The sequence below is a fragment of the Cydia strobilella genome, chromosome 1 (assembly GCF_947568885.1).
Source record: "Cydia strobilella chromosome 1, ilCydStro3.1, whole genome shotgun sequence".
Classification (NCBI taxonomy): domain Eukaryota; kingdom Metazoa; phylum Arthropoda; class Insecta; order Lepidoptera; family Tortricidae; genus Cydia; species Cydia strobilella.
Window position 1 is genome coordinate 12,617,365 of NC_086041.1, and position 16,883 is coordinate 12,634,247.

The window sequence follows — 16,883 nt, forward strand, 5'->3', positions numbered from 1 at the left end:
AAAATTGGTTATGTGAATTTCAATAGGAATGGTTTTTTTCCACTTCAGCTCTAAAGGCTTTCTTTATTGAATGTATGTTTTGTAATCTGTGCGCGAAAGCAAATGTTATCCTCTAAGTGATTCAACGTATATGGCTTTTCCAAGCAAGCCTATTTAGTCGTATTGAAAAGTAAAAAAAATAATTGTGACTATTAGGAATGCGACCTAGTATTTATAAGTAAAGTTAACTTTTTGCCGATTTAAACATCTTCGAAAACACAGAAATATGTTTGACCTTGTGTTTTCAGTGTATTTTCGTATAATAAATTCATAAGATTCTACGCATTGCAACAAATTATAGAGTTTAGAGTAACATGCAGTAACTTTGCACGGCCAATTTATATGAAAATATGACGTTTAATAGCACTTCCAAATTGACCTCTTTAATCATAAAACTTTACAAGCCTCAATTGGTTAATTAAGGCAAACTATTAAAATCTACCTAATTGTAGCTTGAAGCGCGTTTATGAGTAATGCTATTAGTCATTTATTTATTTATTTTTAATACAATTCTGGTTAAACGGCATTACAGCAAACACCAATGCGCCGAGAAACTTAACCTAACAGAAAATTTCATTTCCAGAAAAATATAATACAAAAGTAGGTACAAGATTCAAAATACACAGGAAGAAACAGAAATATCACATCACATAACATAGTATTATACACCGACTGTGGAAGGCCTATCATCGATCGTCTCACAATACTTCAGACATTCACGGTACACAGTCGTCCATCTCCATGCAAACAAATCACAATCAGGTGCTGACGTCAGGAGCGCATTGAGTAATGTCAGTGCTCGAGGGAGCGGCGAATTTCTGCGTGACACAGTGCGCGCCGCCGGCACCGCCAACAGTGGGCGCACCCGCGGTCTCAGATTAATCCTAGGGATATCCGGTACGTGCAGTCTAAGCACGCGACTCACAAGATCAGGGTAGTCTGATTCGCCACGCAGCATGCGACAAACGGTAGCAAGTAAGTTGCAGTTACGCCTTACTTCTAGAGAGTTGTAACCGAGTGTTCCGAGCAAAAACTTGGTTGGATATAAAAATGGGTAAAACCCATATATTTTCTTATACAAAAATCTAAGAAAAGCCTTTTGAATCTTCTCTAGAAGTAAGGCGTAAGTCGACTCATACGGGTTCCACACAATTGACGAGGTCTCCAACTTGCTTCTCACCAATGCGTTAAAGACAAGCTTTATGGCCTCAACATCACGGAAGTCCTTGACGTTACGGATCATGTCAAAATCTGTGCAGAATAGGGAATATTACGCGAAACTCTGCGTAGGGGACGCCACTACCACAATCTGAGGGTCTATCGCGAAACAAGATAATCGAAATTTCGTTATTATTTCTGTCACTTGCATATACGAGCGATAGAGGCAGATAGCCCAGTAGGTCCTCTGTCGAGCTGGGGTGGTTAGAATAGGCCTACCTCGTATTCACGCAAAACAGGCACGTTGGATGTCGACTTGCGGAAAATGCATAGTATAACTAACTAAGGTCCTCTGTAAACAAACCGCCTTGATGCATCAATGTCATATTTTATTCTCTAAAAAATAAAATCCTGTTAAAGGCACAGTATGTATCAGTTACGCTATGGTTTACTAAAGGGGCTAGTGCTGCACTCTGGTGGCAGAACATTGCAGTTGTACCCCCTATTAGCTCAATCAGAGGACACTTGCGGTGATGGTCGCGCCGCGATACTGACCGTGTGTGTGTCGGACAGCCCCAGCAGGTCGGCCGTGTCGTTGCCGTTGTTGGTGACGGCCGCCGCCGCCGCCGCCGCCGCCGCCGCCGCCGCCGCCGCCGGCGCCTCCTCCGCCTCCGCCGCTGCCGCCGCCGCCGCCGCCCCCGTGGGCTCGGAAGCCTGCTGTACGAACAAAAACTAATGATAAATTAGGGCGGTCAATTCATAATTACTTACATTGATTAGGCGTTTGCCGTCTGATATTTGTAAAGACCTGTACTGGTACTCGTCTATAATTTTCGCCGTCGAAAACATCAAGTGACGCGCGCGACTACAGCCCCCTATAAACCTTCGTGCATTCCGGCGAGGTTCACGAACACGCACCGCACACAATAGGCGTGCCGTTCGAAGGGTTAATGATTTAAACTGACACAAAAAAATACAATTAAACATGGATGGGTAAAAAAATAAGAAAACGCAACTAAATGTGCTAATAAGTTAATAACACCATAGAACTAACGTTGGCGAGTGCTAATATCCTTCACGTCTACACTGGCCCGAAGACGTCAGAAATATTGGTGAGCGAGTGACATTTTCGGTGATGAGATTGGACCGAGGACAATTTTCAGAATGTAACCCAAACGACGCTCTGAATAAGAATCCGTGTCCGCAAACCGTATTGGCCGAGGCAGTGAGTGTGAGTGTGTGTGTGTGTGTGTGTGTGTGTGTGTGTGTGTGTGTGTGTGTGTATGTGGACACGCACCTGCGGCGGGTCGGGCGCGCTGCTGTCGGCGTTGCCGTTGTCGGCACCGTCCTCCTGCTGGTCCTTCTCATCTTGTTGCTTCTTATCTTCTTCGGCCTGAGGAAATAAAAATGTGCTTTTTAATAATAAACATGTCTCGAAATTTCGCTATCGACATATTAACAATTAGAATAATTTTATAAAAATTGTTTATTTAAAAATAGGAATTCTTTCGAATGATGGTCACCGATTTTATTGTCGAGAATTTTAATTTATACGGTCGCGAATTTATTTATTTACATTTTTGGCAAAAGGAATACAACAACACGAAATGGTATAGTGTTACTCGAATGAACGTTAGGCCTATGCAATAAGAGGTATATAAAATGAAAAATGTATGGACGCAGATTTGTTTAGCAGTTCATTAGGCTTGTTTAAAAGAACTGTATATTCTTTATTAAAATAAGGGTGAAATGTTGCAAGCAACCCGATAGTAAGTACTTGTAATTTTAGTAATTTACGTCTAAGTAAGTGAAAAGTATAAGTCTTTTCTCTTTTTTATACATTTATATACTATTGTTATAATTATGTACAACTACTAGGTACTACAAGTTTGCACTATTTATCATTCCTTTTTAATTGTACCTCGATATGTGAATTAGGAAACTATAGGTCTATAAAAAATCAATTTGTAGCTATTAGCTAAGTTGCTTATGTTTATTTTAAGACTGTTTGTTTCTCAATAAAAAAAAAATTCGATATTATCGACCCGGACGACATCACCCGATACCGCTCGGCACTCGTGTCAAGCACAAGATCCGTCAGTGTACACGTCTCGCGCGGTAGCCGCTCTCCCTGCTGCTGCATCTTGTCGTATAAACAACTGTTACTCCGGACACGTGTTGACACACACGTGTGCCAAAGCCGCTCGGCCTCCTCGGCCTGCTGCCTCTTGTCATGTGTCCGTGTTGACACACACAGCCTGTGCCTACCTTCCTGAGGCGGGTGCGCGCCATGATGGCCTCGACGCGCTGGCGGCGCGCGACGCGCTCGCGCTCGGTGCGCTCGAGCTCCTCGCGCCGGAGCCGCTCGGCCTCCTCGGCCTGTCGTCGCTTCTCGTTTTCCTCGGCGACGCGCGCCACTCGCTCGGCCTCTTCGCGCGCTTTTCGCTCGGCCTCCTCGCGCTCTACTTGCTGTTGCGCCTGAAATAAAGTAGACACGGTTTGAACTTTTTTGATTTAAAGGATACCGTTCCTGCGTTTAACACGTAACATTTTAGACTCATTTAACATGAGTCCTTTCCTTTCTCTCCTTGAATTAACATTTTTAATTTAACTAATACATAGTTGTATTCAATGTGCCATACGCTGATTTTTAGGGAAATATTTTTTTCACTTTTAGTTACATGAATGGAGTGCAACCCCAAAAATTCATTTTAACATATTTAACTTTTAAATTTCATTAAAATATAGCTTATACTTTTCGAGTAAAATGGCTGTCATACGGACAGATAGGCGAACATGACAAAACTAAATGCATTTGTTTGTTTGTTTCTTGAAAGTTTTTCTTTTTTTTCTTGTATACTTGTTTTTTTTATTTTTGTCTGTGCTCTTCATGTATTTCTTTTTGGTTTGGTTAATATGTTTGTAATTTGGTATTCTTTGTGTGTATCTTTGTAATGTTTTAATATGTATCTTTGTGTGTTATCTGTCGTGGCATCACCGAATGGGCCCTACGGAAGACCAGCGCTGGCTTTATAGCTAGCATTATGCTGAGTTGGGTCCATTTCGTGATGCACACTTGATGATCTCTTCTTTTCTTGCTGTTGTTGTCTGTACATGTTCGTACTTGTGTTGTGATCGTCACGAATAAATGTATTTTATCTTTAATTCAAAACGACAAAACAGATTCCGTTTTTGTCACTTTGGCTGCGGTACACTAAAAAGAACCGCCGTTTTATACTTATCAGTTATTCAAATCGTATAGCGTCACAGCTACATTTTTACACTACCTCAATGGCTTTCCTAAGTTTCTCCTCTTGCTCGGCCCGCTGCAGGCGCGCCAGCTCTTTGGCCTCCTCCTCTTCGCGCCGCTGCCGCTCCTCATCGTGGCGTTGCCGCTCCGCCTCCTCCTCGGCTTCGCGTTGCAGTCTGGAAATAGTTATTTGTACAACAAGAGAGCAAAGTTTGTTATTTCCTCGAGTGCTTATTTTGAGTCTAATCTTTCGCTTGCACAGGACTCAAAATAAGCACTAAGAGAAGAAGCAGTGAGCAAAACGCGATTGTGCTCAGTGTTTTTGAGCAGCAAAGTACCCTTGTTCGAGCTGCTGAGGTGAAATAGTACATTTCAATGCAAGTGTGGAAAGTGTGTTATTATGTACGAGTCCCGAGATGTCTTTTATGAGCCGTAGGCGAATAACACTTTCACACATACATTGAACGACGTTTTTTAATTCATTTGCGAAAAAATCACAATAAAACAAATATTGGTTACGAATTTTCCCTTGAAATTGAATGATATTGTATATTATATATTATTCAGCACTATAAACTACGTTCAGCGTTGTTTTACATTGCAAAAACTAATCACATTAACTCATTTCATACAAGAACACTGGTTAAGGGAGGTATTCCACCTGTAAAATTTCTTGTTCCAATGTGTATTTGCGTCTCACGTTTCGCTTAATGAGAGAGTGAGACGCAATGCACATTGGACCATGATCATTTCATCATGATTCGTAAGAACTATTATACAATCTGTGCCATGATATTATACAGGTGGTATACCACCCCTAGAACGTTATTTCTTGTACTGGTACTCGCTACGCAAATTTCGGATAACTTTCAAAGTTGGACGCCACAGCATTGGAGCGGAGTAAAGCGTGTCATTGAATTCTATGTTATTCTTTACCAGTTTCTCACAGATTTTCTTGACCAGTAACCTACACTATAATCTGTATCTTTAGGTATTTAAAATAATGTAAACAAACTACAATTAGGTATTTTATTGGGCAAGTAAATTCTTCAAGTCAATTAATTTAACTCGATGTGCCAAAACTTGCAGAAGTTTTACTACGATATATTACTTACTCAACATAACAACGAAGTTGCTATAATAGTGCTATTTTGTTAATAGGAATATACCTATGGGGATGATTTGATTAATCAATAGTTTTGTAATATATATGTATATGCTATTACTTCGCCCTAGTAAAAAACCTTAAACGAGATCGAATATTTAGCCATTTGGGGGTAGATTTTAATTTTGATTTTTAATTTATTTAGAACACAAACAGTCATAATATGCATGTTACATATGTTGTACACAATGTACAAAAATTTAGATGCGATACAAACAGACCTGGAGATTCATAAAAACAATATTAATAAAATAAAAAGGTACAGGCTAGAACAACGTACTAGTTTAAGAATACATAACTAACTTACATAATTACTAAAAGAGTTTACGTCTTACTAGCATTTTTAGACTAGATAAGGAATTATTAAAAGGATCAATATCGACCAATATTTATTATAGAAACTGGGGACTCGTCTGAAAAAGGTATGTCTAGAATAGTTCTTGCGAGAAAAGCTCACATGGAATAAAGATCTAGGTCGGAAGGGGAGACGCGGACAACCAAACGTCACTAATTTTAAGAGATCAGGATAGTTGATGTTACCTTTAAGAATTTTAAACAAATACATAATATCTAAGTAATTCCTACGATTAGGGAGAGAAGGGACCCAAAAATGCTTTGCCGCTAATGCTGAATTTTCAAAGTATGTACCTGTTCTGTAAGCGAACGATTTTAAGAAAATGTTTTGCATCCTCTCCAAAAGGTCAATGTGGACTTGGTACTGAGGTACCAAATTCCAGGATACTTCTAACTAGGGAATAAAGCGAAAGAAGGGGTAGATGAAAACATTACACGATTAAGTGAAATAGGTTATAGCCAGAACAATAAGGAACAGATCCAGGCATTTTTCTATTTGATTGGTTAACTGATAAATATTTCAAGTACCCGATAATGTAAAACATGAATCTAGTATAACTGGATCGGTCATGAGGGGTGGGGGAAAATGACCGAACGGGATAGTCTTATGTATCTTTCAGTAGGAGTAGCAGAGAAAGCGCTGTTATTGTTTGTCCTTGTCATAGTTTCACTTTTCCACCGCTGCCACAACCGAGGTTGTGGCAAACAAATAAGTACGTGACATGTCATGTTTGTTTGTTGCTTGTTTAATTATCGTTGTTTTGGATGAAATTGTGCTTTCTCTTATAAAATATAGTGATGGTTAGCGTTTTGAATGCTTGAACTTTGATAAAATACTGGTGAATTGTTCTGTAATCGGTTGTAATAGCCGCTCTGAGCAAAAATATGAGATCATAACCTTTCACACGTAAGTACGGTATTTTAAACCTTCCTCTTAACGCAATATGTGAGAATAACATCGTAAAATTACGTACAACTCAAAGCAATGTAGAATCAAACGATTTCAATAAAAATATCACAATTATTTACGCAAATTAACAAAACATTATTTGTAACATTATCCGCCCAAATTACGTAGGTAGGTAGGAGTCTGAGGTCAGCCATTTTTAAACTTCTTCTTAATTTAGCTGCATCACAATCATGTTAGGGATACCAGATGAAAATATCATAATTTTATGGGTAATTTTGACCTCGAAGTTTTTTCGTACTTCTAATTCCAAAAAATAAATAAACAAATGTTGTGAAGATTAAATGTGGTGTACATTAATTGGTGTGATTGCGATTTGTGATTTCTTTAAATTAAAACCCATAATACATTTTATTTTACGTTTTATTTACTAAACATGTTTAGTTTTGTACCACCTGCGCGAATTATAGGAGGTATTTCATTGTTTATACGCCTAAAAAGAACGGCCCATTGACATTTTATTTAACAATTTTTTAATACCGTCAAACAAGCTAACTTTACCTCCAGGGTAATCGCCCCAACGTGATATCAAATATTGGGGTAATTTTTACCAATATGGTATCCCCACGTTTATGACGTCATCTATGTCTATCCCTTACGGGCGCACGCGTATAGCTGGTCTATGTAATGCTAGGTCTATGATGTAAAAACACATTGTTTACATTTATTGAACTACCTAAAGATACAGAGTATAAATAACAGGCTCACCTCTGCCGCTCGAGCTCGGCATGCCGCTCCAGCTCCTCGCGGGCGCGGCGGCGGCGCTCGGCCAGCGCGGCCTTGGCTTCCACCTCACCGGCAGTAACCTACACTAGACAACAGCCTCACCTCTGCCGCTCGAGCTCGGCCTGCCGCTCCAGCTCCTCGCGGGCGCGGCGGCGGCGCTCGGCCAGCGCGGCCTTGGCTTCCACCTCACCGGCAGTAACCTACACTAGACAACAGCCTCACCTCTGCCGCTCGAGCTCGGCCTGCCGCTCCAGCTCCTCGCGGGCGCGGCGGCGGCGCTCGGCCAGCGCGGCCTTGGCTTCCTCCTCCGTGGTGATGCGTCGCGAGATCATAGACGCTGGGGATTAAAAATAACTACCTAAATGACGTCATTCGCACACGAGACAGACATTTGGGCTTTTTACGGGACTGTTTCCTACACCGATATATTGACACTCAAAATGGGTTACCTCGCTTTCAGGGTTAGTCTATTCGGAAGGCTACGTGCAAACATCCACATGATCGCCTGTACAACGTCAACGCAACCACCTGGCGATTCCCTTTGATGCGTGCCCAAAAAACCGGCAACTCACGGGTCGCAGGCGATCGTTGGCGATGATAGACGATGACTGGCGGGGACTGCCGAGTATGTCCTCTACACTATCGTGCCCGCTAGTCATCGTCTATCATCGCCGATAGTGTAGAGGGACCATAAAAGAAATGTATGGCGGTCGACGTCAGTGTCGAGCTCGCTTTTAGACTACGAAGCGTTATAATAAAAATTATTCAGTCTCATTCATGTCTCTACAATTAACATTTCATAGTATGTCTAATGGTTAAAAAAGCCCTGTATATTGACGGATTCCAAATAGTTGCGTTGCGAGATGTAGATATCTTCTCATTTTTACAAAACACCGTAAAATCCTTAATAAGTAGAGTTTACAATCACATTTCTGTAAATATTTCTTACCTGTCATCTCGTTTTCTTCAGCCTTTTCTTGGGACGGTTCTTTCTTTTCTTCAACTTTCTTCTCTTCTGACTTTTCTTTCTTTTCTACAACAATTTCTTTCTTTTCCTCAGGCCTTTCAATTATTTGCTCTACTTGTTCTACTTTCTCCTTGCCTTTTTCTACTTTTTGTTCTACAATTTCTTTATTTTCTTCTACAATTTGTTTGTTATCTTCTACTTTATGCACTTCGACTGGCTTCTGTACTTCTACTATTTCAGGCTTGGCCTCTTCTACTTTATTTACCGCAACCGGTGGATTGACTATGTTTATATTCTGGTTTTCTTTGTTTTCATTAACCTAAAGAAAAAAAGGAGTAAAATAAAAAAAAACCTACAAAAGTTACTTTAATAAAACTGTTCATGTTATGTTATCTATCCAACTCTTTATTCACAAATTAATAAAGTCGTACCTTATCGTGTAGTGGCTGTCTGGCATTTTCATTTCCATTCTGTATCTGTAACGCTTCCAGCTTTTGACTCACTTCGTGCGCGTTGACGTGATTCTTATCACTCGGCTTTTGCTGCAAATATTAACGAGATTATTTAGTAGCTACATACCCCAGGGCAGACAAAAAAAGCGATGGCTCGATGTCGTGAAAACCGATATGAGCGTAAACGGGCTCACACGACAGGACGCCCAGGATCGCGCAAAATGGAGAAAGGCTAGTACGAAAAAGCGGACCCTGGCAAAGGCCGGGATAACGCTAGGTAGAAGAAGAAGATTTAGTAGCTACATTTACAGAACGTATTTCACTGCTGCTAAACATTAACATTATTTTTATTAAAAAACATTATTGTGTTGTTTTAGCCGACGGGAAGTTAATTACTGTATTGTTTATACTTTTTTTAAACATATATCCACTAAGAAAAATCAATGAAAACAGCCAATTATTATAGCCCCGGCCGCGTCTACACGACTCGGTCAGCTATCATTGTAAGCTATAGGATTCTTACACGACCGTCGAGTAAGATCGTGCGAATACTGTTTAACAAAATCAAAGACACTGTCTATTACATACATACTTAACTTTTAATTTTATTTTAAGGATCTGAGGCGTGCACATACTGCTTTTTTGCACAACTAGTCAATTATATTGAATGAATGCACAATAAATGTTATTAAATAAATAAATAATAAAAATAAAAATTATTTATTTTCAGATAGCCGAGATCCATAAATTGTTAGTTACAAGACACTTATAAAACTACATTAGTAAACTACCTACACAAACACATAAAAATACATAAAAACACATAAAAATACTTATTTCCTAGGTCGTACGACATGAAGGTCGGTATATATTGAATGGCAGTATGAGTTGTGTTGTGCCTTTAACTTAAAAAAACACTAGAGGGAAATTGTTTTTGATACGAAGGTTCGATTTGAGTGATGCTTAATGCCTATTTTACCTTATTTCCTAGAATATTTGGAGAAAAGCACTATATTATTAGTTATCATTTGTATACGCTCTGTTCACATATGTGGGTGCGATAGTGCGCAACCTTAGTATAGTACCTATTAGTTTAGTATCATGTCACTACCTGTGAGTTCCTATAATTGGCTTCCTGTATCAACTATAATTTTTATGTTAATGTCAGCTGTTGGATCTCCAAATAAATAAAATAAAATATGCCTCGGCAGCCTACCTAAAATTTACTGACTTGTAAAACATTGACTTTTACCAATAAATTTCTTGTATCTTGTATCTTGCAGGAATAGGATTCGTGGATCCGTCTTCTTTGTCGGACGAAGTGAACTGAGAGAATCGAAACTTATCGCCGAATTGCAGTTTCCCGGCCTCTGCAATAATGCCTGCAACTATACCTTGACAATATCTTTGTCCTGGCTAGGCTCCTTCGAGTGCTGGGGCTCGGGCGAGAGCGCGCGTCCGGGCGACGCGGACGTGGACTTGCGGTTGGGATGCTCTTTGGAGGGCTTTGGCTTTCTGTGCAAGGGCGGCTTGCCCTCGCCCGGCGCTATAGGCGAGGCGTTGGGGGCTGCGACAGCTGCAATTTACATTTGCAATTTATTTATACGAACATTTAGCCCCGGAACGACTGCAGGCATTGTATTATTTGGTAGTGGACGCTGACGAACTAACATTAATGGTTTTAACTAAAGTTTAATATTGAACTTTTTATATTACATTAGAACCACATTCATCGCGAAAAGACTGACTGTACCTATGTACAGACCAGATACAGATGGTCCTATAAAGCCCATTTGCCGGAGTGAGCCGAGTCAAAGCTCAAACGTTCCGTACTAAATAGACCCTTGTAGTATATGAAATAGGGTAGTTATTCAACAGTGTTGTATCTATTTCATCATTATCATGAGTCATACTTTGCATCTACGATACTTTTTAGGGTTCCGTACCCAAAGGGTAAAAAACGGGACCGTATTACTAAGACTCCGCTGGCCGTCTGTACGTATGTCTGTCACCAGGCTCACCAGGCTGTATCTAATGAACCGTTATTACCGAAGAATAAAATAAATATTTAAGTGGGGCTCCCATACAACAAACGTGATTTTTGCGTAATGGTACGGAACCCTTCGTGCGCGAGTCCGACTCGCACCTGGCCGGTTTTTTATTAATGGTTTACGCTTTTTGTAGCGAAGACATTGATGCGCGGTGTGCGGCTGTGCGCGCGGCGCGGCACGGCGGCCACCATCACCGTGCTGTCGCGCGACACCGTCGGCGTCGTCGCCGCGCTCTGGCTGTTCGCGTCCACCCGCCTGTGGCTGGCTACACACACACAGTACACAACGTTACCTGGCCGCGAGGCGTGCAGCGAGGCGGGGCGCGGGCGGCGCGGCGTGGTGTGCGCGCGGCGCGGCACGGCGGCCGCCATCACCGTGCTGTCGCGCGACACCGTCGGCGTCGTCGCCGCGCTCTGGCTGTTCGCGTCCACCCGCCTGTGGCTGGCTACACACACACAGTACACAACGTTACCTGGCCGCGAGGCGTGCAGCGAGGCGGGGCGCGGGCGGCGCGGCGTGGTGTGCGCGCGGCGCGGCACGGCGGCCGCCATCACCGTGCTGTCGCGCGACACCGACGGCGTCGTCGCCGCGCTCTGGCTGTTCGTGTCCAACCCGCCTGTCACATCCGAAGACCAACCCGTTAAGTTATCTCATACACGATATCAAAAGGACAACGATAGCGGTTGAGGATATACACCACCCCTCGGAATACTGCCAACATTTTTAGTGAGGTCGGGTATGTTAAATTGATAATCGCGCAGTTTAGTTCGTCGTAGGCTTAGTTTGACATTATACAAAATTTAAGCACAGAATTTGTCTTTTCCAGTAGCGGCCACTGCGGCACGGAGTTGTGGCCCACAATATAGTCGACATCGCGTATAAAATCGAAATTAAAACTACAAAAGAGATAACAGTTTTAAACTCAACCGGTATATTTTTCCAAAATCAAGACGATAGACACAGCACACCCGATAAGTATTAAATAATGTTGAATTACTCGGTGAAATGTGGGCTGCTATTAGTGCTATTACTATTTATTCATGTAATAAATGCGCTTAAAAAAAAACACCAATTGACAACAACAGGGGGCAACAACATTACATTACCAAGACAATTTTCATTCTTTGGAAGAAATCTACGGGTGGGTAAATAGGGTGAGTATCTGAGTATTGAGTACCATGGTATTGTTAAGTAATACAACATCCAGACACTGACAATTAAACAGGGAAACATTCAACATTCATGTTATTTACACAGCTAAGCTAAAGCACAGCTAACATGAAAAAAACTTTAATTAAAATTACTTATCTAAATTACAACTTAACTAATTCCAACGCAGGATTAGCCTCTCTTGAAACATGAAGTCAATAATAGGTGATAAATTTACACAATTCTTACAAAATTTAAACGAGTAAGATGACGCAATATAGGACCGTCGCACAATAAAGAGTAAATTTGGTTTTCATTGCCAGGAGCGAATTTTGAATGACGGATTCGTGCTCTACTTTGTGAAAGTGAATTGTAACGCAGTCCCGTATTGTGTACCAAACGGACATGAATATTGATTGAGACATGATCCGCCCCGGTGTGCGGGCTCACCTCTGGGCGTGTTGACCCCCGTGCCGGCGATGGAGGCGGGGCGGGGCTTGCGCACGGGCCGCGGGCGCAGCGCGGGCGCGAGTGCGGGCGCGGCGCCGGATAGCGCGCTGGCGGGCCGCGAGCCCGATGCCGGCGTCGTGTCGCCCGACCGCGGCTCTGTGGCGTATTTACACGTGAGCCGACCACTTGTTAAAGGCACTACGAATATGAGTAGATTGACGGGTGTAGGACTGGGATTTCACGGTGTTCTCAAACTGTGCGCAGCAAGATAGATTCTTAGAGTGGAGTAGATACACGGGTATTAAATTAACTAAGTATTGTTATGAGGAAATGCGGATTAAGCGGGTAGCGTTACATAGCTCAGCGTTTGTACGCCAGATTTGTCGTATTTTTACATACGCCTGTTTGATAATGCTAAATTGTAATTGTTTGCGTATTTTCGTATTCGTAATGTACACTTGTAGTTACAATATGAAAGATTTTTACAGTAGAATCAAATTGTGGAAACGGAAAGAGATATAATTATAAGGAGCGGGCTGAGGATTTTGGATATTTTGTAATTTAGACATTACAAAATTATTTACAATTTTATAACTACAATTACAGTGCTGTACACATACCCAGTGCATTATTAAAAATAAGTTAGATCCCAACTTACCTTTGTTTTGAAGTTACGTGATTCAAGAGTGGTGGATTTAGAGTATAAGATATAGGCTCACCTTGTACCCAACGTGAAAGGGCCGAATAAAACAACCCAGAAGTGACCAATAAAGGATTTACAGTAGCCAAATAGAAACCCACAATTTTGAAGTTAAATGACAACAGACATTTTATTACAAGAATTTGAAGAAAGATGAGAAACATTAAGTCAAATGAAAAAAAAAATGATGAAAGATGAAACCTGAACCTTTCCTTTCCTGAACCTGAAATGTCTCAAAAGGTACTTTTATTGGTATAAATTAACTCTTTTTATCCAGTTAACAGTAAAGCAAAGCTTTTACACAACCACACCAAGGTTATATGTTACATGTATTTCATCCAAAACAATAGCGAGCGACGGTTACAGTCATTTGGAATCAGCGTAGGTCTTTAGAACATATTTAGCCGCATGTTTGCATTTTATCATTTCTATCCTAGCGTAAAGTTGTAAAACAGAAGAGCTTTTTACAATGATTTCAAACCAATCAAAGGGCCGCCTTATTCTTTCAATTTGTCAGTCAACAAGGCAAGGAACCTTTCACGCAATACTTTCAAACATCTCTAAAGTTTCTTATTATATTAAACAAGCGTCAGTCACCAAAGAGAAGCAAGATTCAAAATTCTTTCGAACCCATTGTAGGACAATGGGTTAGTTTTTTTATGTTTTTAAATAAAAATTATAATTATAATTTGGGATAAACAAATAAATTTTACGTTTTAAAATTTAAATCATCAAGATGTCTTCCGTAGCGGTTGCGGCACTCTTCCAGTCTTGCTTGTTAATTTTCAAAGACTTAACAAGACTTTCGTGTTAAGAGATTTCCTGGCTCCGAAACTTCACGAATCGTATGGTTACAACAACAACACATGGTTTCAGCAAGACGGGGCTGCCATACAAGTAACGTGATCCTGGAAGTTTTGCGTGAAATGTTTCCTCAATAATTGATATCGAAGCGAGGTGACATTGCTTGGCCTCCCAGGAGCCCTGACTTAACTTCGGCAGACTTCTTTTTGTGGGGTTACTTGAAGAGTAGTGTACTCCAATAATCCGACAACCACAGCAGAATTAAAGGAGAATATTCGTCAAGAAATCCAATCAATATCTCCGCAACTTCTAATGAAAGTCTTTCAAAATTTACAAGCAAGACTGGAAGAGTGCCGCAACCGCTACGGACGACATCTAGATGATTTAATTTTTAAAACGTAAAATTTATTTCTTTATCCCAAATTCTAATTCTAATTTTTAATTAATAACATAAAAATTGATTATTTACTAAAAAAAAATTAAAATGCATTTATCACTGGCCCACCCTGTAGGTACCTTTTATGATGGTATTGATGGTAATGGATTGAACGGTACAAAACATTCAGAACATTTTATAGCTACTATGATTGAAAGAACTGATGATTTTGAGTACATATTACATTAAATTAAAAAAATATATAAATGGGCGTAGGTACGATTTTTCAGATCATCCGCTATTTAAGAGTCAGTTTGGTAAGCGGCAATCAAAACGCCTTCACAAAGCGTATGTTTAACTTATTCTAGCGTCAGTCACCAAAGCAAAGCAAATCTCAAAACCCATAGCGTCGTCCTATTACCCTAGCGTCAGTCACCAAAGCGAAGCCGCCAGCAAAACTCGGCTCCTGAAAGTCTTACGGGTCCTGTTGAGGTGGTGCATGGAGGGAGAGCCGGAGAGTGGACGCGACGGCAGCTTGTCGAGCCGCGTCATGGAGTAGGCTCTACCTGGGGCACGCGGCGCGGGTAGCGTGGGCACGAGGTCGGTGCGGCGACGCGCCACGCTCGACCACATGGCTACGGGTGGCTGTCGGTCGGGTTCGTCTGGATAACGGATTCTTGGGTTTAGTTGCAGTTAAATAGAAACAATGCTCGGGATTTGCTGTCCTGTTGACGCTGTGCGCTGCGAGTACCTAACGTCACGTTCACAATTCACTTGCGTCAACAGAAGACATGTCTTTACGGCTGGTAAAAAATAAGTATTTGTCTTTTTTATATTACGATATTCGCTTCGCACGGGTTACGCGAAACCTTAACAAATTATACACCTAAACCTTCCTCAAGAATCACTGTATTGCTAGGTGAAAACCGCATGAAAATCCGTTCAGTAGTTTTTGAGTTTATCGCAAACATACATACATACAAACAGACAGACGGGGCGGGGGACTTTGTTTTATAAGGTGTAGGTATCAGGCCGGTATCACAACACCTTATAAAACTCGGAAATATTCCGATTGATGTCAGTGGAGAAGAGAGGCAAATGTTAAGATAAACAAGACCCGCAAAACGTATGCCTAAGAAATAATGGTAATAATAGTAGACTAATAAAACTTTCTCATCTATGTTACATAACAACGATCTGTTGGTATTTTACGTCTATGGCAACAAGTTGTCTTTACTTGTTTATAACAAAAAAAATTTTTTTTAATAAAAATGAAATTGAATTTGTTAAGTTACTCTGCTATGTCACAGTTTTATTGTATTTTATTGCCCATTGCACGCGTCACATAGGTAAGACTTCTCGAGTCTTACAACGAATTAATATAATCTCTTCTAATCCATTGCAAGGCCGCGCTCGATTAATGCCGCTGTTCAGAAACGGGAGCATCTATACATTTACTATGACACTGACTATTACATAAATTGATATTTTGTTTCAAAAGTTATATGTAGGTATTTATTACACATAAGTAAAATTTTATCAGAATAAGGTCAACTTACAGAAACTTGTAAACATCCTCAATCCTATAGAAGCTGCATTGAAATAAAGGGTTCACACGATAAATGGTTAGTTAGACAGTTAAGACATGCTTGGAGCTTTGATCCCATTTGTTGAATGTTGCATACAATGCTACAGTTCCTAGATTTCGGGAGTGCTTGGAAAATAATAACAATATATGCTTAAATAACCATGCTTTTAGGGCTCATAAGAACAAGTATGTATAGTCGTTCGATTTGTAGCTGGCCCCGAACGGCTAATCCTTTGTATATTGTTAAGTAAAACAGTACGTGCCACTACTTACAAAAAACGGTCGTGTAATTCTAATTCTAATTGGCACCTGAGCGCGGGCTAGTCCAACGCTCAAAAAATCAGTGTAGGTGTGCTTTCCGATAACGCGCCTTTCTTACGCATCGCGATGACACATTTTAGACTGGTTCTGTAGCGTTTGACTCGCCGGCACTCAGTAACCGTAGAGGGACCACACAAGAAATCGCAATAGTTATTTGTGCAACAAGAGAGGAAAGTTGGTTTTTCTTGCGAGTGTTTATTTGGAGTCCCGAGAAAGCGAAAGATTCTATAATTGAATCACGAGCGAAGCGAGTGATTCTAAGGTAGAATCTTGAGCGTAGCGAGGGACTCAAAAACACGAGATGTAAAATAACTTTGCTCTCGTGTTGCACACATAATTTTTCACCTCAGTAGTGAGAACATATTA

The 16,883-nt window shown here is 40.8% G+C and overlaps 1 protein-coding gene and 1 long non-coding RNA gene across 10 annotated transcripts in view; both read right to left on the reverse strand.

The window, feature by feature from the left end:
* Positions 1-16,883, reverse strand: part of LOC134746679 (uncharacterized) — a 368,384-nt gene that overhangs the window by 148,871 nt on the left and 202,630 nt on the right. The gene's annotated exons all lie outside the window — the stretch shown is intronic.
* Positions 1-16,883, reverse strand: part of LOC134745605 (MAP7 domain-containing protein 2-like) — a 61,529-nt gene that overhangs the window by 4,698 nt on the left and 39,948 nt on the right. For 2 of the 9 annotated variants that reach the window (XM_063679698.1, XM_063679716.1), the window contains 12 exons: positions 16,168-16,200; positions 15,088-15,270; positions 12,729-12,884; positions 11,422-11,745; positions 10,473-10,654; positions 9,058-9,168; positions 8,609-8,945; positions 7,882-7,996; positions 4,485-4,623; positions 3,466-3,675; positions 2,495-2,590; positions 1,753-1,914 (listed from right to left, as the gene is read on the reverse strand). In XM_063679698.1, the coding sequence (XP_063535768.1) occupies positions 1,753-1,914; positions 2,495-2,590; positions 3,466-3,675; positions 4,485-4,623; positions 7,882-7,996; positions 8,609-8,945; positions 9,058-9,168; positions 10,473-10,654; positions 11,422-11,745; positions 12,729-12,884; positions 15,088-15,270; positions 16,168-16,200 (2,048 nt within the window). The remainder of the gene's footprint in view (positions 1-1,752; positions 1,915-2,494; positions 2,591-3,465; positions 3,676-4,484; positions 4,624-7,881; positions 7,997-8,608; positions 8,946-9,057; positions 9,169-10,472; positions 10,655-11,421; positions 11,746-12,728; positions 12,885-15,087; positions 15,271-16,167; positions 16,201-16,883) is intronic. The other 7 variants (XM_063679706.1, XM_063679725.1, XM_063679734.1 and 4 more) reach the window with 6 other exon arrangements.